At 41.1% G+C, this 25,859-nt stretch overlaps 1 protein-coding gene across 1 annotated transcript in view; it reads left to right on the top strand.

The window, feature by feature from the left end:
- Positions 1 to 25,859, top strand: part of EXOC2 (exocyst complex component 2) — a 212,840-nt gene that overhangs the window by 122,022 nt on the left and 64,959 nt on the right. Inside the window, exons 13-18 of the mRNA XM_011984536.1 lie at positions 6,668 to 6,793; positions 10,968 to 11,092; positions 18,635 to 18,700; positions 18,863 to 19,020; positions 19,431 to 19,552; positions 20,732 to 20,793. Of these exons, the coding sequence (XP_011839926.1) occupies positions 6,668 to 6,793; positions 10,968 to 11,092; positions 18,635 to 18,700; positions 18,863 to 19,020; positions 19,431 to 19,552; positions 20,732 to 20,793 (659 nt within the window). The remainder of the gene's footprint in view (positions 1 to 6,667; positions 6,794 to 10,967; positions 11,093 to 18,634; positions 18,701 to 18,862; positions 19,021 to 19,430; positions 19,553 to 20,731; positions 20,794 to 25,859) is intronic.

Below are 25,859 nucleotides of genomic sequence, written 5' to 3'. Positions count from 1 at the left end.
CCCCACCCCCACCCCCAGCTTTGGCATTGAAATTCCTGTGTGTGGTGTGCTTGAAAGGAATCCCATCCTGCCTGTGTCTGTGGAGGCTCCCAGCCCGTGTTTGGTCAACAAGCAACAGTGGGTGGTCAGGCCGCTGTGCAGGACAAGGGCCCGCTGTGCGCAGGAAAATGTGTTCAAAGGTGTTTAAGGGCCGTGAGGAAGTCAGCCACCCTTCTGAGAGTCTGAGGCTGCAAATCAGTGTTCCCCACACTGTTGTAGACTGTGAGAAAACTTGCTGTAGTATGCATGAAGGATGAGAAAATACAGTAATCTTATTCACCTGGCTCCGCCTCTGCAGGCTTCCCTTAAGAAGGGTCTCTTCTGCCCTTTATGTGGTATAGAGTGTTTTAAAAAAAATACTATTTAAAATCAGAAAGACTTGCACAGCTTTGAGTGGAAAGGATTTGACTGATAAGGTTTCCTGGAAGTCCTACAGAATTCTAGGTATAATAAGCATTTTCCATAGAGTCTTCTTAAAGTCCATATCAGTTTTTTGCAGTGTTGTAGGATTTTTAGAGTTTTAATATAAACCTTTAAGTTTCTGAGCTTTCTGGAAGATTTTTTCAGATCTATAGTTTAAGATAAAACTGAAGTCTTACTATGGTAGAAATTTCACAGTTGTTGGAAAAAATAGCAGATGTTTCAACTTGTTCACGGCAAATTGTCAAAGACTGTTTACTTTCTTTTAGAAAAATAATAAATTTTAAATTTTTGATTATTTTTACACTTCTAGTGAAGTGACTAGGATTGTTTCATTAGTGTTCTGAAGAAAATTATTTCTGCAACTTCTGAAAACAAATTTTCCAAGTATTTTTCTCTTGTTAAAATTTCCAGAGGTATTTTTTTAAATTTTATGTTAGTTTATAATTTGTTAAATGTATCTGCATACTTAAAATTAGAAAAAGAATTTTGAGGATGTCGCAAGCATATGTTATAGAAGCATTATTTAACTGGAAAAATAAAATACTAACTTTTGACTTCCAGTAGTTAAAAACTTCGTTGTGTCTTTTTTTTAATGTTAAGTGGTTAAAGGATTTTATTTTTTCCTTCCAAGATACTAATTTCAGACATTTGTCATAACATGTGTATCTTTTCTTTGATATATTGACAAAATAATAACTCAAATACTAGTGTGGGGAAGTTAAAAGATATGGCTAGATCCTAAGAATATTTATTTCCAGAATTTTGTTTTGTATAATTTTTCCTGCAAACATCACATACAATTTTGTAATTAGAAATACTACAGTGATGGTTTCCCATGCTACAGGGTGATGTGCCTGTTTGCAATTTTGTATTCAGAGTAAGCTGTAGTTACTCCTCGTTGAGAGATTACAACCACATGTTTTTGATCTTACAAGTACTTACTCATTTGAGTGCGTTTATTACTGTGCTCACTATCTTTAAAATAGCCAGACTGAAGTCTGTAACAAATATTATAAAATTCTGTTACAGTTTTCACTGTTCTTTTTTTTTTTTTTGAGACAGAGTCTCACAGGCTGGAGTGCAGTGAGGTGATCTTGGCACACTGCAGTCTCTGTCTCCCAGGTTCAAGCAATGCTCCTGCCTCAGCCTCCCGAGTAGCTGGGACTACAGGCATGTGCCACCACGCCGGCCAATCTTTTTGTATTTTTAGTAGAGACGGAGTTTCACCATGTTGGTCAGGCTGGTCTCGAACTCCTGACCTCAAGTGATCGGCCCGCCTTGGCCTCCCAAAGTGCTGGGATTATAGGCATGAGTCACCGCGCCCGGCCACACTGTTACTTTTTTATTGCTTTTAGTATTTTTGGGATGTAATTTCCATTTTAAGACATAATTTTCACACTTGCTCTATGTGTAGAGGCAAACTTTTTATACATTTAAAATGACACCACCACTGATCAGGGTCCTAAATTGTACCAATAGTGATCAGAATCATTGTCTTGTCTGTGTTGTTTTCGGTGGCGATTTAAGGTTTCTGATTTAAATGAGTCATAGAGTCAGAATTTTATAGCTAAAAAGACTTTTAAAATTGCATAGTATGAAGCCCTAATCTTTACAGGTATATTTTACAGGATAGGTCAGCGGCTCCGTGAGCTGCTACAGAACCTAATACCAACTGCATGACCATGAAAATTCTCAATACAATTAGTCCCTGCCTCAATTTCAAACTTGGGGAACAATTTGGTAGTATTGGCCCAAATGAAAACATAGTTATCACCTTTTCAGCAGGGCCAAAGGTAATAATTTCCTACTTGAAAAAAGGCTTTTTAAAATTTTTCATCCAGAAAAAAAAATTCTAGCAACAGTTAATTTCTAGAGAAAATTTACTGCCAAGAAAACAAGTAACCTCTCAAAACTCCTATCAATGCAGCATTAGTTTGAAAAGGGCAGAGTCAAGCGCAATTTTATGTTGTTATGGGATGTTAAAAACTGCACCCGGGGCCAGGCACGGTGGCTCACACCTGTAATCCCAGCACTTGGGGAGGCTGACGTGGGCAGATCACAAGGTCAGGAGTTCAAGACCAGCCTGGCCAACATAGTGAAACCCTGTCTCTACTAAAAATACAAAAATGAGCCGGGCGTGGTGGCGCATGCCTGTAATCCCAGCTACTTGAGAGGCTGAGGCTGGAGAATCACTTGTACCCGGGAGTTGGAGGTTGCAGTGAGCCAAGATCATGCCACTACACTCCAGCTTGGGCAACAGAGTGACACTTCATCTCAAAAAAAAAGACAAAAAAAAAAACTGCACCTGACCACCATATGCTTTAGGTAGTGTGTATAGTTTTTTTAAATGAGATATTGCTATCATATTGTAAGGTGAAACAAGACAAAATAGACTGATACGTGAAATATTTAAAGCCTTTTGCTGATTTTATATTTTATAGAAATTATGTTTTTTTCTGTTTTAATAGAAATGCTTACCATGAAACCAGTTCATATTTGTAATAATTTTGTGAGTTAGAAATATTAAGTCATGTAATTTAAGACGAGTGTCAGAGTTATCGAGCTTTTTTTTTTGGACACTTGGTCATAAATAATTTGTGACGGCTGATATTTAAAACGTTTGTATTACTTTTCAAAACATAAGCTTTTTAATTCTCTATAAAATAACTCTTTCTGAGATCATTTTTTTGACAGTAAGAAAAATGCCAGTGTTAGGGAGAGAAATACATTTCTAAGCTGGTACCCACTGTTTAGTTGACAGGGCATATTATGCATTTGTGTGCAGCTGTGAAGCGCTACCTTCTGGACACTCAGCAAAAATACATCTTCCAAATGTATTCCAGAGCTGGTTAGTCCTGAGGGGCATGTGCTGTTCCAGCTGCCTGCTGCTGTGTTGTACTTATGGTAGTGCCAGGGCACCAACTGGAAAATTCCTTCTTGGTTACCTTTCTTTTCCTGATACAGAAAACTGATGATGTGCTTTCTAATAGAACAAAAGCATAGTAATACAGTTTCTGTTATTAAAGGAAAAAATATATCAATCTTTTAACCATTGCAAAACTCAAGATGTATTTAAACTATACAAATGGTTTAATATTAAACAATTTAAAGTTATACAAATACCAGTTATGAGGAGAAAACTTTTTCCGAAATAATTGTATTTTTGCAGAAATGGTATATGTGTACTTTTAGGAAACTAGGAAGTGTTTTCCTTCTTAATCACAAATTCATAGTCCTGAAACCTTCAAGAGTAAGTGAAAGGTAACATTTTAAAGTGTTTTTTATACTTTAAAAATGTACATTTTAATATAAATTATAAGTTTTTATATGTATTTTTAATGTGATGCTAAGTTTGGGCCCCTTTATTTTTCTCTTTAAAGTGTGTTAGAAAATTCATATTTTGATACTCATTTCCTGAATCCCACAATTGATAGAAGTGATACCTGTATAAACTTCAAAGGAAAATGTCATAAATCACTAAAACGTCCACACACAAATGTATTTCTGTATGAAAAAAGTCAATTAGAAAAATAATACTTTCTTCACTGTATTTTTTTACTCTGTATCACATTTTTTTTGTAACATAATGGGTTATATAAGTCTTCTTATCTTGGCTGTAATATTTTCCAAAATACAAATGTATGCACAGCATTTATTTAGCACAGTGGCCAAAACATAATAAGTCTTCAAAAAACTTTCTGTTGCACTAAAAAAATGTGTTCAAATGATTTAATTTCTTTTGAAGACCCACCAGCGAGACTCTGTGAGGATCTGGACAGAGGCGATAGTGCCGCGTCCAGCGGCCTCGCCGGGATCAGGCCTTTTCTGTGAGGATCTGGACAGAGGCGATAGCGTTTCACGTCCAGCGGCCTCGCCGGGATCGGGCCTTTTCTGTGAGGATCCGGAGCGTTTCACGTCCAGCGGCCTCGCCGGGATCGGGCCTTTTCTGTGAGGATCCGGAGAGGCGATAGCGTTTCACGTCCAGCGGCCTCACCGGGATCGGGCCTTTTCTGTGAGGATCCGGACCTGTCTCTTATACACATCTAGATGTGTATAAGAGACAGGCCTCTCAGGGATCGGGCCTTTTCTGTGAGGATCCGGACAGAGGCGATAGTGGCGCGTCCAGCGGCCTCACCGGGATCGGGCCTTTTCTGTGAGGATCCGGAGAGAGAAGATAGTGCCGGGTCCAGCGGCCTCACCGGGATCGGGCCTTTTCTGTGAGGATCCGGACAGAGGCGATAGTGGCGCGTCCAGCGGCCTCGCCGGGATCGGGCCTTTTCTGTGAGGATCCGGACAGAGGCGATAGTGCCGGGTCCAGCGGCCTCGCCGGGATCGGGCCTTTTCTGTGAGGATCCGGAGAGAGAAGATAGTGCCGGGTCCAGCGGCCTCACCGGGATCGGGCCTTTTCTGTGAGGATCCGGAGAGGCGATAGTGCCGGGTCCAGCGGCCTCTCAGGGATCGGGCCTTTTCTGTGAGGATCCGGAGAGGCGATAGCGTTTCACGTCCAGCGGCCTCTCAGGGATCAGGCCTTTTCTGTGAGGATCCGGAGAGAGGCGGTGGCGCCGCGTCCAGCGGCCTCACCGGGATCAGGCCTTTTCTCACCGCACAGTCACTATTTACCTCCTCTGCTCAGCGGTTTTTTGCTCTAGTTTTGTTGTTTATTATCTGCTGGTTTATTTTCTGCCTCTACCACCAGAATGTAAACATCTTGAGAGCAGGGCCTTAGATACTGTTCATCACTTTATCCCCGGGCCTGCAGTTCCTCGCATGTGGGAGGGTGCTCAGTAAATACCTGTTAAATGTTATTGAATAGTTCGCATTATCAGAGGCACAAAAATACTACTTTAATTTGTAAATATGTTTCATATTAGCACCTGAAAACAAATCCCTAGGCTTTTAATATTCTATTCAGTTATAAAATAAAAAATATATTTTTTAGTGTCAGTCACTTACTACATGTGGCGGGAGTTATTTGTGGAAGGTCCAGTGACTGTGGGGAACATGGAGATACATTTACTTCTCATCCCTGAGAAAACAGCAGTCTTTGGTGGAGACAGGCAATACGTAGCTGTTAATGAACTGCAGACGGTAGAATGTGAAGTCAATTAAATGATAGACATTCTCACTGCTGTCAGAGGGCAGAAAATATAGGTAGCACTTTGGGTAGATGAGTAAGAGGTGACCTTGACCTTGTGTAATAGCTGTATTTCAAGTGGTGTCTTTCAGGATGTGGGTTTAAATGGATGAAGAGGGAAAAAATGAGTGAGGCCTTTCCAATAGAGAGGATAGCAAATAAGGCAGGAAAATGTAAGGTGCATTTTTGTAGGGAGAATATTTAAGTATTTAAGTGTCCTGTGCACACTACTGTAAATACTCTGTGAATGCACATTGAATTCAGTTTATTTTAAAGCTCTTTGAATACTCAGCTAAAGAGCTTAGAGTGGTGTTGTAGACTAACAAGGTAAATTTTACCACTTCAAGCCAATGTCCTTACTAACTGGTTTGGCATTAGGAATTCTATTCCTAATGGCTTTTGTGATCCATTTTAGAAAAATTGTTTCCTAATTCTCAGCCTAATTGGGATTGGAAAACATTGGGGTAGACTTTATCCTGCCGGTTTTCTGGAAGACCTCTGAGAAGAGAATCAAAAAAGCAGTATTTGAGTGTGAGACAATAAAGACAATTTCTTGATAGCAGTAGAATGTTCTGGCTTCTGGAATACGAAGTGTGAGGTGAAGAGGATCCACACTAGATGACTGGCGTCAAGAATAGCAATAGGGAGTGAAATCACATGTGTCCAAGAAACAAATAGTGGGATTTGGGGATTTAAATGTAAAGTGTGGCATTAAGGGAGAAGTCAGGGGAGATTTATGCTACAAAAATGTGTAAGTCAGCTACATCTAAAGGAACAGAAGAGTCCGAACTCCATTACTTTCTTTCCTAGTGCCAAAAGTTGTTTTGCAAAATATGATTTTTCCTGCTACTTTTTGTGTTCATAGCTTTATCCTCCCACCACCACCCAGTTTTGCCGAACTGAGAATTATTTTTAAAATCTATTTAGAGAAAATAGTTTTTAATTTTATTTAATAACTGCTTTATTTAAGAGTGGAGCAATCGAGCAAGAAATAGCCTCAGAGAAGCAGTCCATTAAATCAACTAAGCAAGAATACATAGAGCCTACAGAAATCTCTGCTTTCTTCCCCAGCTAACCCAGGCCTGCACAGCCCCATGCTGGATCTCGATAATGACACACGTCCCTCAGTGTTGGGCCATCTCAGTCAGACAGCGTCCCTGAAGAGGGGCAGCAGCTTTCAGTCTGGTCGAGACGACGGTAAGTATCTCCCTCTACTGCCACTGGGCCCTTTAAATTTGTACTCGTGTAATTTCAAACATTCATCTCTTGGAGAATTCCCCAATTTGTGTTGTTACCAGTGCTAAGTATTATCAGCCATCATCTCTTTTGCTTGTTATAGTAACTACCAGTAATTTAATAATTAAAGTATATACTACATTTAAAGAAATGCTACTTGATTTTTAAGTCATTGGGTGCAGGTCAGTGTTTATTAAACATATTTAGTTCAAGTCTAATTTTACTCTTTCTGTGGTTGAATTTTTTTAAAATGCCACAGAAAAAAATTCTGTGAGAACTGCATTAAGATGGAATTTGCAACAAAAGTAGTATCAGCATACCGTTTTTGATGAAATTTAAACTTTGGTTTGGAAAGAGGGATTGGCTGTTAATTAACCATAAAATAATTGTTAATAATTTTTCCTAAGATGAAGCATCTAGAATTTTAAGTATGTTTCATTTCTGAACTTTCTGGAGTGGATATTTACCGTTTCCCTATTTGAGATACAACATGATTGACTTTCAGGCATTCATGCACCCAATCAGAGCCACTAGTCAGGAGCCGGTTGTGATCTCAATAACAGATATGAGAAACCTAAATACACTAACAGAAATATCTTACATTATATTAAATTCAGATACCTCTAAAGTTGTTTAAAATGTCTTATTCTTACAAGCATTGCAGTAGGGAATTTTTCTAAGGTTTTATTAATATAAATGAATGTTCATCATAAGAGCACCTTAAAGTTGGATGATTTATTTGTACTAAATGAAAGGCTTGCATAACTGTTGGTATTCCTTCTTCTTGTCTGATTCTCGTTCCTCTCCCAGCTCACCGAACGTTAGAATAAACAATGTTAGATCAGAACTGTTTGCTCCTACATTCTGTGGGACAGTGGCTAACATTATATAATGTTCAATGTAATTGCACAGAGGAGCTGAGATCTTTTGAAACATTATTCTTGGGAAAGATACCATATAAGAATCCATTTGCTGCAATATTAAGTTGTGTTAGTCTGTTTGTGTTGCTGTAAAGGAACACTGAGGCTGGGTAGGAACACCGAGGCTGGGTAGGAACACCGAGGCTGGGTAGGAACACCGAGGCTGGGTAGGAACACCGAGGCTGGGTAGGAACACTGAGGCTGGGTAGTTTGTAAAGAAAAGAGGGTTATTGGCTCACGGTTCTGCAGGCTGCATAGGAAGCATTGCACCGGCATCTGCTATGGGAGGCCTCAGGAAGCTTCCAGTCATGGCAGAAGGTGAAAGGGGAGCCAGCGTGTCACATGGCAGGAGAGGGAGCGAGGGAGAGGATGGAGACACCAGGCCCTTTTAACCCGTTTCCCGTTTAGGGAAAAAGGTGCAGCTCACTGCTGATGCTCACTTAATTTCACATAAACACACTCTGTGAGGCTGAAGCAAATCTCGCTGGTTTTCAATGTGAAAACAAAATATAAAAACTGTTCTTGGAATTATTTCTCAACAGAACGCGTCTCTAATCCTGATGTAACAGAAATCTATATGGCATTCCATTAGGATTAGAGACAAGAGTGTTCTCAGGGCACACGGGAAATGGGTGAAACAACTAGATCTCCTGTGAACTAACAGAGCGAGAACTCACTCATCATTGCGAGGATAGCAAGCTATTCATGAGGGACCCGCCCCCATGACCCTCCTCCAACATTGGGGATCACATTTCAACATGAGATTTGGCGGAGACAAACATCCAAATCAGTCAAAGGCAAATCTTTCAGTGCGTCCATTTTTAGATTTTCTTGTCCTGTTTTTCACCTTGTCATTGGACCCTTGACACAGCCGGCCATGGCCTCGCCCTGTGTCTTGCCACCTGCCATCTGGAAAACAGGCGTTACCAAGTACTGTTGGGAAGAAGAGACCATAACTCCTGTCTCCAGATGAAACTCGTTCACCTCAGATTACCATCGTGCTGTATTCAATTGGTTAATTGACTGTTCTGTTGGATCCTGAGCTGTGAAGGCAGAGCCTGCCTAGTTCAGCATTCAGGAGCCTGCCTTGTTCAGAGTGAGTTTTGATCTTGAGTGGAGCCACATGATAAGCACACGGTTCATCCTCAGTAAATATTGTCTGAATAAACAAATAAAAGTTTACAGTGTGCCCTTAAGTAAAGAACCATTACTTTCACACCTGTGAAAATGAATTTAAAACTTTTTCCTGCAACTCTTAGCATAGACAAAGGGGTAATATGCCTAATAAATAAATAAGAGGCTCTAGAGCCTATACAGAGGAAGTGTTATCGGTCCTTACACGTGTGAACAGACACTCCACCTCACAATAGTAAGAAGAAAGGGAGTGTAACATTGCAGTGAGGTATGAGGTTGGCAAAAACTCTGAGTGCTTATCATTTTGTTTTGGGTTTTCTATGTTGTTTGTTCATTGATGAGGCCCCTACTTGCACACGTCACACTGGTGGAAGTGTACATAACCCCTTTAGGGGGCAGTTCAGTAATATCTATCAAAATTACAACTCCAGGTGCTCTTCGTCCCAGCAGTTCTTGTTCTGGAAATTTTCTACGCTTACACTTGAGCATGTGCTAAATGATGTAGGTATACAGTTATTGGTTGAAACATTAATTTTAATTGCAAAAGACCAAAGACAGTCTTGTCCATTGGAAGGGAACTTGTTAAATTACGATACATCCAAAATGTGAAAGGCAGTGTAACTGTGGGGAGAAAAAGAGGAAGCCTTTGCCTTATGTTTGAATACAGAAGAACTCCAGGATCCATCTCGCTAAATGGAAAAAGCCAAGCTTCAAAAGAGTGTGTTTGGCATGCTTTCATTTGTGTAAAAACCAAAAACGTGTAAAGAACAGTTGGGAGGGGGAATAACACATTTATACTTGCTTGTGTAGATAAAAAGCATTTCAGAAAGAGTCATAAGTAACTAGTGACAGTGGTTTCTTCTGGCTGGGAACTAGGCATGTGGGAGTGGTGGGGCAGGAGGTAGACTTTTCACTGTGTACCTTTCAAGTGTTATTTTCTAACCATTATTACCTGATCAAATAACTATTTAAATTATTAAATCATTAATAAAATAATTACATAAATTAATAAATATATTAATAATTTATAAGTATATAAAGTAATAAATATACATAAATTTTATTAAGATAGTTTATAAAATTTGCCCCTCCTTCACTGGACTAACAACAGCAAATCCTTTTGCTTGAGGGTATTTGGAAAGGAAGCTAGCAGTTAGCCTGGCCGAGGGAATAAAAGTTCTCGTGGGAGTCCACCTGCCCTTGAAGCTGCTGAGTAGGAGTTAGAGCCAGATCCGCGGCATTACTGTGCTGTGGACTGGACAGGGTGGACTCTGCAGTGCCCCTGCCGTGGCCACCGAGTGGATTGTGGGGCAGGAGGCAGCTGGGAGGGAGCAGGGCGAAGGCATGGCCCTGGGGGTAAAAAGAAAGAGGGGAGACAGAGGAGATGGGTAGTGGGTCCTGAATTTCTACACTTGCTTTATTCCCATGAACCTATTCTTCCCACAAGAAGTCTAAGCCCTCATTTCCCAGTTACAACAATAGCTGTGTTAAATGATGTATAGCCAAAGAGGTTTCAACGTTTCTAGTTTTTCTTAAATTTCTTGATTATAGGCGGGGTTATTTAGTGTGTGATTGCACTTGAATGTTTCTTTGTGACGACTGGATGCCTCCCTGCATTCTCACTTCTAGAGTGTATGATGGCATTTCTCACAGGCTGATATTAGCTGGAATTTCACAATTGACTGCAGAGCAGCCCCTGCCTTTGCCGTTGGAAGGCATGACTTTTTGAAGAGACATATACTATCCAGAGGACAAGGCTGACAAGTCAAAGCCACCTCCTCTCGGTAGCCCTCCCAGTCCTGAGGCTATGGCCACCTGGTCCCTCGCCCTGGCCTGCTGGTCAGCCGTGATGGGGAGGGGCTCCTCCTTGCCAGAGGGCAAGGAGGAAAGCGGGAGTGTCTGGTGACGAGCGTACCGCTGCCAGTGTCAGCCAAGTGGGCTGCGAGCTTCCACGCAGACTCAGGCTGTTCCTAGTGCATGTTTGAGTTTTGGCGGGGGGTGGAGGGGGTGCACCAATATGCTCAAAGATGTTTTCTTGATTCAAAAGTATAATCATAGTATTTTATTCTTTTCCCCCTTAGCGTGGAGATACAAAACTCCCCACAGGGTGGCCTTTGTTGAAAAATTGACCAAACTCGTCTTGAGCCAGCTGCCTAACTTCTGGAAGCTCTGGATCTCCTACGTTAACGGAAGCCTCTTCAGTGAGGTGTGTATACGGACCCGATTAGAGGTGGAGCTGAGTCACTGTGCATTTCTGGTCTTAAAAATGTTAGATTTAAGTGATTTTTTAAAATGTAGAGGCCCAACATCTCTAGCCATCGTCATAGTTTAAGATTAAAGTGTTATAAAGCCCTGTCACTTAGTAGCTATATGACCTTGAACAAGTCACTTTTCCTCATGTGCAAAAAGAGAATAGTCTGGGCATCTGTCTCAAAAGGTGGTTGTAGGGATTAAATGAGATAGGCAATTACAGAAAAAAGAAAGCTTGAACTCTTCAGGGACTCTGAATTGAGATCATGCCAGTCAGGCCCCATTCTGGGTGATGTGCGGTAGACTGTGAACAAATGATGAAATGAGGATAACACCTTGGCAGCCTGCACCCAGAACAAAGTAATCCATAGAATGTGTAATTTCCTTTGGAAAGAATGTAAAGATTCTGCAATCTAGCCCCACTGTTACCAGCTTACAGAAGTTTTTATAAGCCCATCCATCTTCTGCAGTCACACATTTATTAATGCTTTAGTATCTTCATATGACTGGCAGCAGAGAAGGCCATAAAGGAATGTCTCTGAGTGTTATGTGTGGTACATGCAAGTCAGTCACTTTCTAACCTCACCTCAAGTGCGCCCTGAAAGGCCTCCAGCTCCTGGACGTAGATTCTAGCGCCCTTTGCCCCAGGCTGCCAAGGGCACCGCACCTGGGGGACTGAGAAGACAGGTGTTTCGTGTCTGTGGGAGAACTCTGCACGCCAGGAGCTCTGGGGGAGATGGGGCTTCTGAGGGTAACGGCTACTTTCTGCTGCTTTTTGACTTGGCAGCACACAAAGTGGACATGGACAAAGGCTAAAACTGTTCTTGTTTTTTTGCATAAAGGCGCAGGCTTTGTGGTTTAAGACCTCTCCTCCTTGGCGGAAAGTGGCTAAGTGTTGGAGCACCTCAGGTGTCTCTGGAGTCTCACTTGACCATGAACATAAATTCATGCTGTTAAGAAAATAGAGATGTGCTCTGGAACTTTTTTCTTTGTATATTTGAACTCCAAGTGCCTACTACCCCTGTTGTAAACCCACTGTATTCCTGCAGCCTTCTTTATATGAGTGGTTGATTTGCCAACCTATAAAATTTACTATGTGCGTAAAAAGAGAAATGTGTAATGCGTGAATACACACTCCTTAGTGCAGAAAAACCAATCTGGTAAGCACAACTTATCAATGCATTTTTTTCTTTAGTTTCAGTAACAGGTTACTTTATAAGTGAACATTCAAATATTAAAGCAGTACACAACTTTCTTTTTTTTTGTTAGTTATGCATGAACTCTATTGAAAAGTTAACTATGCAGAGGAAGTTCTTCCATGAAACAAACGTCAGGTTTCACAGGTCTACATACATGAGAGTTGCTTATTGCTGGCTTAGGAAGGTAATACTTTAATTTCAGTTTTGTCCTGATACGTTTTTCCAGTACTCTGCTTTTGTGTGTGCCACCATCAGTTTGTGCCTCTGTGAATGTCCGCTGGGTGAGCTGTGGGACTCACCGTGCCGAGGTCGAGCATCGGGTCCCTTGCCATCTGCACAGTGGCAGTAGTGGCACCGCGGGCACCGGCTTCCTCTCCTTGTCTGCTCTGTTCCTAAACCAAATTGTTCATATGGGCAGGAAAGATTAGATGCTTCCCTGTCATGCCTTTGGATAGATGGCATTCATAGGTTTTCGCATGGAACACTAGGAGCATAATGGAAGCCTCCAATGTCTATCACCTTAGGCAAATTACTTCTCTGCACCTACTTCCATAGGGCTGGTTTGAGAATTCAGTGAGTTAGCATAAGTGAAGTGCTTATAATAATGTCTGACAGATAAGTAAGAGTTTGCTCTTATTATTTGGAATAAAATTTTTTCCAATATTTCCACTATTTGAGATCTCATCGGCCTGGCACACAATAGGTGTTCAGTGAACAGAATTTTGTAACATTAGAAAATAGTAGACTGATGAACTGCTGGAGTAGAATTGAATAATGTCAAGATGAATCAACTCATCTAAAGAATTCGTCTTTTAGGGCTGGGCGCTGTGACTCACGCCTGTAATCCCAACACTTTGGGAGGCCGAGGTGGGCAGATCACAAGATCAGGAGATTGAAACCATCCTGGCTAACACGGTGAAACCCCGTCTCTACTAAAAATACAAAAAACTAGCCGGGCAAGGTGGCGGGTGCCTGTAGTCCCAGCTACTCGGGAGGCTGAGGCAGGAGAATGGCGGGAACCCGGGAGGTGGAGCTTGCAGTGAGCTGAGATCGCGCCACTGCGCTCCAGCCTGGGCGACAGAGCGAGACTCCGTCTCAAAAAAAAAAAAAAACCAAAAAAAAGGATCAGTCTTTTAGGACATGGATTTTAAACCATAGTGTTTATTTCCAGCAGTGTTTTTCCCTCGTTCGCATCAGTTCCTGCAGGTGGCCCACCACACATGGACAGTAGTTGCCTTCCCTGCAGTTTTTTTGAGTCATAAGATTCCTAAGAATTTTTGATCTAGGATATTTTAGTGAAAAGGGAGTATGTTTTGCTTTCTTACAGATGATACCTAATTATATAGCAAACATATGAATGAAATATTTGGTTGTAGATGAAAAATAAATGATCTGCTTCAGAACTCATGCACAACATTAATGTTGACATGAAAAAATGACTCTTAGTTGGTTGTGCTGAATTGGATATGCCTATGATATTCCTACCTATGTTTATAAACGTAAAGCGTATAGCAGTAATTATTAATTACACGTAATGTGCTCTACAGATGTGGGCATGTCTGAAACCGTGTGCTGTCTTCTGAAGAGCTGGAGGAAAGAGCAGAGGAGCTGGGGACACTTGCTCCCCTTGCCAGTCTACAAGTGAAACCCAGATGCTGGGTTAAATTCTGGGAAGAGTTCTGGGGCTTTTGATAGCTATTTAATCTCACACAAGAAAGCATGATAGTTTTTAAACACAATTTACTTGAATTTTCTTATTTTTCTTGTGATAAAATTATCTTGTTGTATTAAGAGCCCATCCGTTAAAAATTCAGATGAAGTTTCCAACAGTTTAAAAAATAGTCAGTTCTTCAAGCCAGTGAAGGCCATGTGAAGTAACAAATGTGAATCAAAACAGTGAAATCCATCCGTTGCTCTCACCACAAAGTAGTTTTGGTCTGTGTGTGCAGGAAAGAGTTAAGGTTTCTAGTTAACGAAATGGTTAATAGTAGGTTAAGATCTCACCTTTAGATATATTTTAAATATAGTGTATTTTTAGATAAAAATCTTTAAAAACAGCCAAATAATTGTTAAATATTAAGAGTCAACATTTTAAAAAGTTACATAACTCAATAATATGCAAATTAAAATGCCTACATATTCCAAAATTAGATTTTCTTTTAAAAATAGGGCAAACTTTACATAATCCATTGTGTTGGAGATATTCAACTCTTTATTAAATTAAAACAGTAAGTAACAACTGAAAGGGGTCTGCCACACAACTAGCCCCCCCCTACTTTTCATATATTTGGAGACAAGTCCTTGAATTTTACAGAAGTACTGTCCAATAGATTTCATCATGAACACTTGTTTGTTGGGCACAATTGTTGTGGCAAAATTTAGCCTTAATTTTTATATATTTTGTAACAGATTTTCACTCTTTTCTTTGATTTAAAAGTGTGTAATAGAACAAATGACTATGAAATAATCTTCCCATTGCACAGTCTTACTATGTACAAAGTTTGGTATCAGGTGCTGTGGAGGATACAAGCAGAGGAAATGCCCTTTGACAGACACTCGCAGTTTTACACTGGCCTGTGCCTCCCTCCCAGCACTGTGGAGCCGGTCCGCGTGAGTCAGGGGCCCCAGGGCCACAGAACCAATAGGGTGCGTATGCTGTACCTGCACTCACACACACACATACGCGAAGAGGTCTGTTGTAAGGGGTTGGCACATGTCATTACAAAGACTGACAAGCCGCAAGGGTCTGCAGGATGCACTGCCCAGCTGGATAGCCAATGCTGTCAGTTCCAGTTTGAATGCCAGCTGGCTCAAGACCTAAGGAGAGCGCACGTTTCAGTTCAGCTGTGAAGGCACGTAAAGCCCACAGTGTCTCAGCTTGAAGGCAGTCAGACAGGAGGAGTGCCTCTGACTCGCGGGAGGATCAGCTCTTTTGTGCTGTTCAGGCCTTCAACTGATTGAGTGAGGCCCACCCACATCCAGGAGAGGTTCTGCTGTGCACAGTGCATTGATGTGCGTGTTAATCTCTCCAGAAACAACTCAGACACACCCAGAGTAATGTGTCACCAAATGTCTAGCACCCTGTGGCCCAGCCAAGATGACACAAAATTAACCTTCACAAGGTCCTTGACAAAGATTTAGCTCCTGACATTCCAGCAGGTGCTGGGCTCCGCAGCAGTGTCTGAATTCAACAAGCAAAGCAGTCCTCCTAACCCCCAACCTCCACACAAAGCTCTCCAGTCTCTGCTCATCCAATTTCCCAACATCTTCACCTCCGGGAGAAGAACTGGGCGTGTTAGGTTTTTCAGGAGCATGTCATAGGGTCACTCCTGGCACATCTGCCTCCCAGGGCCACTCTCATGTGGAGACCCAGTGTATTCGGGGCATTTACACTTTCTTAAGTGTATTCAAGTAGGTCTTGGAGAACCTTAACCCTAGGCGATCGTTTATTCACCAGGGACCAGGTACTGAGACACACATGCATGCATGCACACATTAGATACACATGCATACACATGCATGCACACACACAACAGACAACGCGTCATGTACACATGTTTACATGTAGTAAACGTAATATAATACGTGTGTAAATGCATGCATGTACACTCAATATGTAGACATACACGTACATTTACACACATACGTATCTGCAATATGAATAAAACAGTCACCAAAATAAGCGTGACCTTTCCTCTTCTAGCGACAGAACCCAAATAATGTTTTTTAATTATTATTTTAAAAATTCTGGTAACAGTTATAAAAGAAACAAATGGGGTTGTAAGACAGAATATCAGCAATGGAATGGAGGTCAGGGAAGGCCTCTCCCTGGAGGTGATATGGAAACTGACATGTGGCACAAGAGAAGGACACAACCACACAGAGGACGGCAGGGCAGCAGGTCCCAGGCAGCGAGAAGGATGCCTGCAGCACCAGGAGGGCAGCTCAGCATATCAGAAAAGGAAGGAAGCCCCGACGGACAGAAGCATCCTGAGCAGCGGGAGGGCTGGCAGGGACGGGCCTAGCTGGTGGCGGCTTCATCCCAGGCCATGGGGCGGGGAACAGACCAGCTTTCCAGTTTTAAAAAACCCACTTTGGTTGTGTGTTCACAGTGAATTGGTGGGGACAAATGTGGGGGAAACCACTGAGGTCATCCGGGCAGGAAACAGTGGTGGTTTTGATGAAGGTTTTGTCAGTGGAGGTGGAGAGGAGTTGGTAGGTTTGGTTGCTTTTGGGAAGTGGTGGTCAGATGAGGGAGAGGAGAGCACGGATTCTGACATTGCTCCCAGTGGGCTCCTGAGTGAGCAGGAGTGCCGTTTGCCAAGCCAGAAAGACCTAAGGAAGAGCATGCTTGGAGGAAGCTTCAGATTTCCATTGGTAATGTGGTCGACTGAGATTCCTGGGAGTTACTCAGTATTCACATCTGGGTCACACAGGAGATATTTGGGCTGGAGACAGGCGTTTGGAAGGCATTCGGTAGAAATGATATTTGAAGCCATGGGAACAAACTAGACAGTCTAGACAGAAAAGATAAAAAGCACCCACGCCTAAGACCTAAGAAACTGCAACGTGCAGAAGAGAAGCCAGGTGTCCCCTCAGCGAGCAGGGCGTTCATTCGCTCTGTGTCCACACCCGGTACCACCCTCCGTGTTCTGACTCCGGTCGTCACACTGGGCATACAGAAACCAGCTGAACAGACGTTCAGAGCCACTGGTGTTAGCCCGGCGGGTGCGCGGTGGGTGGGAGTCCCTCTGGGCACACCTCCTTCCTCACTGCAGCACCCAGGGCAGGAGGTTCTCCCTCAGGCAGCCTGTCTCAGCCACCAGGGCCCACCTGCTGCGCTCTCAGCGTGGCTCTGTTCACCTGGGCCACCGCAACCTCCTGCTGGCTGGTCATGCTCCACACTGGCCCCTCATTCCTTCTTCTTAATGTGGGCCTCACAGCACTCCCCTGCTTAAAACACCTCAGCTCCTTCTGATTTGTCTTAAAAATAAAGGAAAAATCAATGTATAAGTTAAGCCCTGGGGTACAAAGAATTGTGAGTGTTATTGACCAATGAACTCAGGAGTTAGCTTTTTGAATGATTATTGAGATGAATTGCAGGTTTAGTTTTTATACATACCTTTAATTCTTTCAAGACAAAAATGCATTTCTACAAAGAAAAAAATGATAAAAGCTGCATAGTTTAATATAAAATTTAAAAATGGAAACTAGAGTTTGAAGGATGTTTGCCTGTGTCTGTGCTGCCCAGTTTTTTGTCAGGTGTGTCTGATAGTTCTGTTGAAAACGCCCAACAGTCCTAACCCATATTTTACTTACATTGAGATGTTCATTATATAAACTAACCGTACATGCAGTTTTTATAGCTTATACAGAAATAAATATATATACAATGCACATAACATTGCTTGCATTTTAAAATTAACTTAAAGTCAATATCATGATAATTTATAATGCAAGTGTTCTTGACTTCAAAGGTCTCTTGACTCGTCGTGCATTAACCAATAATGGATGAGCGTTTTAACCTTAAAGATTAACTTTTGCATTATGTCAGTGAAGTGTCAGAATTTTATTTTACATTGTGTAATTGTATTAATGCTTCTTTATTTAGAAAGCTTCCTAGGCTTATCCTTCTAGGGTATTTTATATAATAATATTTAGTTAGAAAATTTGTGAATAAAAAGTTCACTGAAATCCAATTGAACAGGTTTCTCTTTTAGTCCATATAAAGTAGTTTTCCATAGATTAAGGAGAAAGAGACATTGGAAAAAAACATGAGTTATATCAGTAAGCCAACAAAAATTAATTCTAGAATGATAGAATGTATTTTATCCTAAATTACACTGAAAATCTCTGAAGAAAGAGCCATAGTTTATAGTATTTAAAAATAAAATGACAGATTTCAGAGTTTAGGCTTCCTTTGGTTTCTTTACTAGCTAATGAGAAATGATGTTGACAGTGTTATCATGGCTACGATACTTGATCGTTTAACCATACGACATTGTTGATGAAAATGGTAGATGAAATTCACCTATAAAATTGGTAGTTTCAACTTAACTCTTAGATTAATTTATGGGAATTGTACTTAAAGGTTTTAGAAAGATAAATAACTTCTCATTGGGATAAGAAAGGTTTTCTAATTAATCGTTCTTTAATCAGAAACATAGATTATGTCTTAAGCATTTCTTTTAATCAAGTTATAACCATATTTAATGTTCTCTTTATGTACAAGTGCTAAAGCATTTCTTATTCTTATAAATTATTTCTAATGCGTTTCATTTTGTTTTTTAATTTTTAAGACTGCTGAGAAGTCAGGTCAGATTGAAAGATCAAAGAACGTGAGGCAAAGACAAAATGATTTTAAGGTGAGTAAGGGATAATAACTGTGTCGGCTTCTTCAAAGGTTAGGGTTTTTCCTTTCTCACTTTGTATTCAAGACATCCGTTATTGCCCAGGAAGCATCTTTTAGTTAATGTAACCCAATTAATTACATTAGAATGCAGTTATGCTTGTTCCTGGTTTTCTAGAAAATGATTCAGGAAGTCATGCACTCACTGGTGAAGCTGGCCCGTGGAGCCCTGCTGCCCCTCAGCATCCGGGATGGGGAAGCCAAGCAGTACGGAGGCTGGGAGGTGAAGTGCGAGCTCTCCGGACAGTGGCTCGCTCATGCCATCCAGACCGTAAGGTGAATGCGGACACATTATCAGAGAAAGGGGAACTTCTTCTTTTTTAACTTTTTGGAAAGAAAATACTCAGTATGGAATATTTTTAATACGTTCAGTAAAGAAGAAATTCTTCTTTTCCTTCTCTGTGTCCTTTTGCCTCCACTGTTTCCTGTTCGTCATCTGACAGCTAAGTTCCTCACTGTTCCTGGGTTTTATGTTGGACAAGAATGTTCTTCTGTTTATGCATCTTCTCTGTTGTTTAACTCAGGATTATTCTTGTAGTACAGTCCCTGCTGTGGTCTGTTTCTGTTTTCAGCCTCATGCTGTAGCTTGTAAGCTCCATGAGGCATGATTATACAGTGAACGTGATGCTAGGAATTGCTTTGCAATCCCACTCTGCTCACTTTTGTTTGGATGTGTTTGTTCGCAGACTTACTCATGAATCGTTGACTGCCCTTGAAATTCCTAATGACCTGTTACAGACCATCCAGGATCTCATTTTGGATCTCCGAGTACGTTGTGTCATGGTCACGTTGCAGCACACGGTGGAAGGTGTGTTTAGATAAATTGGTTATGTTTACTGTACAACAATTACCTGCATGTGCCACCTCCTTTCGGTTTCCAAATCCTTGAAAACTAGGGAAAATTACTCTTCTGGAAATTTGAATATATTAATTCATCTTATTTCTAGCTGCTGAATGGAGTGTTTTTCTTTTTGTGATGTGTTTTCAAATCAGTTTAGTTGAGAATTAAGAGTGTGCGGAAACTAAGATGGATACACTTGAAAACGTTTAAAGATATAACAGCATCCTGATGATAAATGTTAAGTAGAAAACATAGGGTCTAAAATGTACATAAAGTCTGATCTAAGTTTTGAAAATATATGGATATATATTTTAAAATTTTAATTTGTAGAAATCAATGTCCAGTCAAAGGAAACCCTGTTAGTGTTGGTTCTCTGGATTCTAGAAATTATAGATGAGTCTTGTTTTCTTTATACTTTTTAAATTTTTCAGGCTTTTCTACCTTAAAATCATAAAAAACATAAAGGTTTTCTTTACAAAGCAACCTTTTGGTTATTAAATATTTTCAAAAATAGTCAAGAATATTGCTAAAATGGCACAGGCCATTACTGTCTACTACCAGGCTTTTTAGGTAGGAAGCTTACACCCCTGCAAAATTGGTGGGTGATACTGTGTAAACGGGAAGGGAATGGAACCCAGGTGAGAAGCTGGATGTTCCCCTCTTAGTTTATTCCCTCCTCCTCACCTAGGAACCTGAGCCTGCCCAACGCTGAAGGTTTGAGCAGGTGGCATTCCCTTAGCCAACTGAGAATCATATTGCCCCTGTCAGGAATGTGTAGGATTCAAAAAACATCCAAATTATTCATCAGAAAGTTTAGGAAAAAAAGTACTGTATGACTTATTTTGTACATGTCTAGTGTTGTGAAGAATCCTGAATAAGTAGTAAATCATTGTCTCAAGTTGTCATTAAATCTAACCTAGAATTCCCCAAATTGGGCTATGCAGTACAAACTTTTATTTACATTAATATCTTATTAGAATAATCCAGTGAACAATAAGTACTTAAATCCTCAAGTCTACCAAAATTATATTCTTTGCCTACTTTCATCAGGTTTTTAAAAACCATAACCTGTATAAATTTTTAATCTGTATAGAATGTACTGAGATTATTCTAATAAAACGTATTTGTGTGCCTCTTTTCATATAGAAATAAAGAGATTAGCTGAAAAAGAAGACTGGATTGTTGATAATGAAGGACTGACTTCTCTAGTAAGTTTAAATTCTTTTCAGTTATTAGTCATTAGTGTGTATTTAGAATAAATGGTTTATCACATTAACAGGGAGTATGTGCTCCATATGTTGCAGCTCTAAATAGAAATAAATATAAGCTTCTTAAAGTTTTTCTTCTCAGAGACATTTTTGCTTAACACTAACCGTAAATATTAAAAAGTTAATGAAAACAGTGGGGTTTCTTTTAAAGTTGACCTTTTTCATCCTGTATAACTTACTATTTTTGTTTGAATTACTTTTTTAAAAACAGAGTATGCTTAATTCTGAATTACTTAGCAACTTGAGCTTTTCAGAAAAGCAGGATAGAAGAGATGATGCTGCTGGCTCCAAAGCCAAAACAAACCAAACAAACAAAAACAACCACCACAGACCACTGCAGATACATTCTCAGGCCAGGCAGCCAACTGTCACCTGTTTCTAGAATCTTCTTCTTTTCAGCTGGGACTTTTAGGTTTGAAAGTCATCTTCATGATTTCACGGGTTTTCACACTTGTCTCACGGGTGCTCCTCGCGGTCCTGTGGGTACCTGTGCCCGTGACGATGGCCAGGCAGCGGCCGAAACATCCCAGTGGCTTTCACCAGGGAGGGACTTCTGTCCTTCACAGCAGCCTGGCAGCGTGGTCCTGCAGTCAGTGTCCGGGGCTGCCTCTGTCCTTCTTCCCCATGACCCTTCACACTGCCTCCTGCTCAGGCTGGCCTCGTGGCCACTCGTGGCCTGGCTGCTGTCAGGAAGAAAGTCCAGTTCCCTCCCAGGAGCCGTAGCTCGCAACGCCTCTCCATTTAATTGGTCGGAACACATTCCATGCCTGTCCCTGTCAGCAGCAGAGGCTGGGAGAGCACGTGGCTGCTCCTGTTTTCTGTCTTACCTTATTAAGAAGAACGGATAGGTCAGGTGTGGTGGCTCACACCTGTAATTCCAGCACTTTGGGAGGCCGAGGCAGGCAGATCATGAGGTCAAGAGATCGAGACCATCCTGGCCAACATGCTGAAACCCCGTCTCTACTAAAAATAGAAAATTTTGCTGGGCATGGTGGCGCACGCCCACAGTCTTAGCTACTCGGGAGGCTGAGGCAGGAGAATCGCTTGAACCCAGGACTTGGAGGTTACAGTGAGTGGAGATCACGCCACTGCACTCCAGCCTGGTGACAGAGCAAGACTCTGTGTCAAGAAGAAGAAGGAGAAGGAGAAGGAGAAAAGAAGAAAAGAAGAAGAAAAAATAGCAATTCTAGGAGGCAACTAGCAGTTTCTGCCTCAGATAAGGAAACTAGAATGAAATGGTCTTGACTCTTGCCCAGATTTACAAACCAGTGATGAGTCAGGTTGTCAAGAAACAATGATCCTGCATAGTATTTTTAAATTCCCTTGAATTTCTGTATAGTCGTTCCTTGGTATCCTCAGCACAGGCTGGTTCCAGACCCCTTCATGATACCAAGATCTGAGGATTCTCAAGCCCCTAGAAGTTGGCTTTCAATATCCTTGGACTCCCTATCCAGTCAGTTCCACCACTGGTGAAATTCACAGATGCAGAACCTGGGGCATGAAGGGCCGACTGTACTTCTCATGAACCGTCTTCTGGGGGCTGGGGAATTTTTGACTTATTCTATTCCTCCAAAGTTCAAGGTCCTATCTTAAGTTAGTATAAACATATCATTGTACCTTACTTTATATATGACAAGGTGATTTAGAAAAGCAATGCTTACTAACAATTTTTTGCAAATTAAATCATGCTTAAAATGAGTTAGGGAAGTTTATTATTTCTAATAAGTCAATTATCATTCTATTTTAAATGCTTTATATTTTATAAAAATATTTTAATTAGGCCAGGCTCTGTGGCTCATGCCTAATCCCAGCACTTTGGGAAGCTCAGGCAGGTGGATCACCTGAGGTCAGGAGTTCGAGACCAGCCTGACCAACATGGTGAAACCCTGTCTCTACTAAAAATACAAAAATTAGCCAGGCGTGGTGGTACATGCCTGTAGTCCCAGCTACTCGGGAGGCTAAGGCAGGAGAATCACTTGAACCCGGGAGGCGGAGGTTGCAGTGAGCCGAGACTGTACCCTTGTACTCCAGCCTGGGTGACAAGAGCAAAACTTCCATCTCAAAATATAAAAGAAAGAAAATTTTAATCGGTTGGGTTTCTACTTGTCACAATTATTTGTATTTAAAGAGCAACTAGTTGTAGTTAATTCTCCCTCACACTAAATCTCTAGAGAAAGGTATGGACCTGCACCACCTGCACAAAAAGACAGAATGTAAACCATCTCCACTTTTTATATTGACTACGTGGGAAATAATAATATTTGGATAGGTTGCATTAAATAGATTATATGAAAATTGACTTTATGAGTTTATTTTTAAATAGCTTTTAAAAATGTAATTACTGGAAAATCTAAAATTTCTTACATGGCTTATGTTTGTGGCTCACATTCTACATCTATTGGGCAGCACTGGTATGAAGGGGAAATTTATTGCACTTGATTTGGAATCGAACCTAGTTCAACCCTAAAGAAGCCATGTGGTCTGTCTGACCCTAGAGTCTCAGTTTGTAAACAAGGAGCAGAGCCCGTCTTCACAGTGCTGTGGGCTGGGATACGGTGATGTCCTGTGGACCAAAGCACCTGGTAAACTGCAAAGCTCTGGACAAACATAAAGGATTTTTATTTGTTAAATTAATACTTGTGATCACTGGGGCTACTGTGATAATAATACATTCAGTTTACTATTTTCAGAGCTCTTTTATATAAACCTATTCTAATTATCATAGCAAGCTTGAAAACAGGCCAAAAGGGATCATTGGACCACTGTCCACTGAATCACTTGCCCAAGAGGAAACAGGTGCAGGCAGGTTAGACACACCTGCCTCGAGTCAGTTATGCGCAAATGGAAAAAGATTGTGTGTTCAGTTTGAGAAAGCAGAGTCTGCTGTCAAGGTCCTATGCCTCATTCTTAAAATCTGCCATAAATTCAGTAACTCTGAGCCATAAAACAGGGATTGGCTTCAGGTCCTTCTTCAGGGCAGTGCATGTGATCCGCTAGTGTGTGCTTCCCTGGACCTCGGGACCTCGTTTGCCTGGTTGTAGTACATCAGCTTCTGTGAAGATGCTCTGAAATAGTTACTGTAGAAGCTTCTTTGTAGTTGATTTTTAAACTTTATCCTAGTGCAACTGCAACCATAAAATAACTAATTTCACATTTGATCTCTCACACAAGCCACATAACTATCTGCAGGGACGAAGAACTGACCCCCAGTGCACCTTGCGAATGAGTGAGCCCTAGGAAATGGCACGTCCAGAGTCAGCCAAGACATGGTCTAGCCAGAGGTCCTTGAAGAAGTGTCCTACCACGACAGACCTGATAACACTGAGTCTGTTTTAGCTATTCTGCATGGACCTCTTAAGAGAAAAGGTGAATCAATGCTTAGAGCACAAGTCTAGATTCCAGCTTGGAGTATTAGTATTTTAACCCGGCTTGTATATAAAATTCTTAGACTTTGAACAGTGACTTAAGTTGTATAACCCTAACCTCTTATCACATACCAATCTAAGAAAATGTGTATTTTCTTAAGAGTTCCATAGTGCCAGTCCTATTTGTTTGAGACGAGAAAACTTTTTTTCTTTCCTTGTGCCTGGGATAGGAAAATGCTGCTTATCCCATTAAGTACACCAGGGTCAAGCACTGCCTCACTGTGACTGTCCCTCGACTGAGGCACTCTCTGAACAGAGCTTCAGAGCTCTGAAACAGCTCACTCGAAAGCATCCTGTTTTCTTCTCATGTTGAAAATGGTTTCTGCCTTTTTTCAATTTGGATAATTCTGAGATTCTGAGAATTTTCTTCTTTCAGAAGAACTGGAATGATTTGTGATAACTTTTGACAGTCATCTAAATTGGATGACTCACTGACAACACACAGAGATAGGACTATCTCTTTCTTTGGAGAAAAAAGAAATAGTGAACGTGTAGGTGATATCACCTACTCCCAGTTCAACCGAAAGCACTCATTGAACTTTCTAGTATTCTGTTTCTACTTATTATATTAGTATGGGTATAAAAATAAAATTAATAAGAAAGTTGAGTCCAAATTATAATAGAAGATATCTAAACAACCACACATGAACATCAACATACTTTTTTTTTAATTTTTAATTTTTTTGAGCCGGAGTCTCGCTCTGTTGCGCAGGCTGGAGTGCAGTGGCATGATCTCTGTTCACTGCAACATCCACCTCCCTGGTTCAAGCAATTCTCCTGCCTCAGCCTCCTGAGTACCTAGGACCACAGGCACGTACCACCACACCCAGCTAACTTTTTGTATTTTTAGTAAGAGGGGGCTTCATCATGTTGGCCAGGCTGGTCTTGAACTTCTGACCTCAAGCAATCCACCCATCTCAGCCTCCCAAAGTGCTGGGATTACAGGTGTGAGCCACCACACCTGGCCAAACATCAACATGTAATGGCCTGTGGTTGAATCTCAGATTCAATTGTCAATATTATAGCAATATTTATCATTATAACATCTTAAGTTACCTTCTGAGGTGGGCAGGTTAGATGAGTAAGGTCAGTAACCTAACAAACATTTTACCTCTTTAAATGCTTTCTGTGCAGTTGGTATTTCATCCTCTACTTCTTATTTTATTACTGTTTTTGTACTTTCACTTTTAAGTATTCTTTATAATGCCCTCTGGTGGTTTCCAAGTGCAGTCATAACATGACATTAAAGCTGAGGCACATTGTTTTAGCTTTCATGAAGTCTGGATTCCTTTCCATAAGAAAATAAACTTGTCTTTTAAAAGATGTATGTAAATGTCATTTCCTTTCTTCTCTTCAGTTTTCTTCCCAAACTCTTTTAAAAATTAATGCATGTGTTGAAGAGAGGTTCTCACTCCCAGTGCTTTGCACACAGCTGCTTGGTTGAGCCTTGTGCCTTCCGTGTCTCGCTCCGGATGAAACCCAGCCCCACCCATCTCTCGAGACCTGTGCTCAGGTTCGGTGGTTGTGACACACAACCTTCCTGCGGTCCTGCTTTCCCGGTGGTTTCTTGCCCACTCTGCA

This window comes from Mandrillus leucophaeus, unplaced genomic scaffold (assembly GCF_000951045.1).
Source record: "Mandrillus leucophaeus isolate KB7577 unplaced genomic scaffold, Mleu.le_1.0 Scaffold27, whole genome shotgun sequence".
Lineage (NCBI taxonomy): Eukaryota > Metazoa > Chordata > Mammalia > Primates > Cercopithecidae > Mandrillus > Mandrillus leucophaeus.
This window is presented reverse-complemented; position numbering and strand designations above follow the sequence as displayed.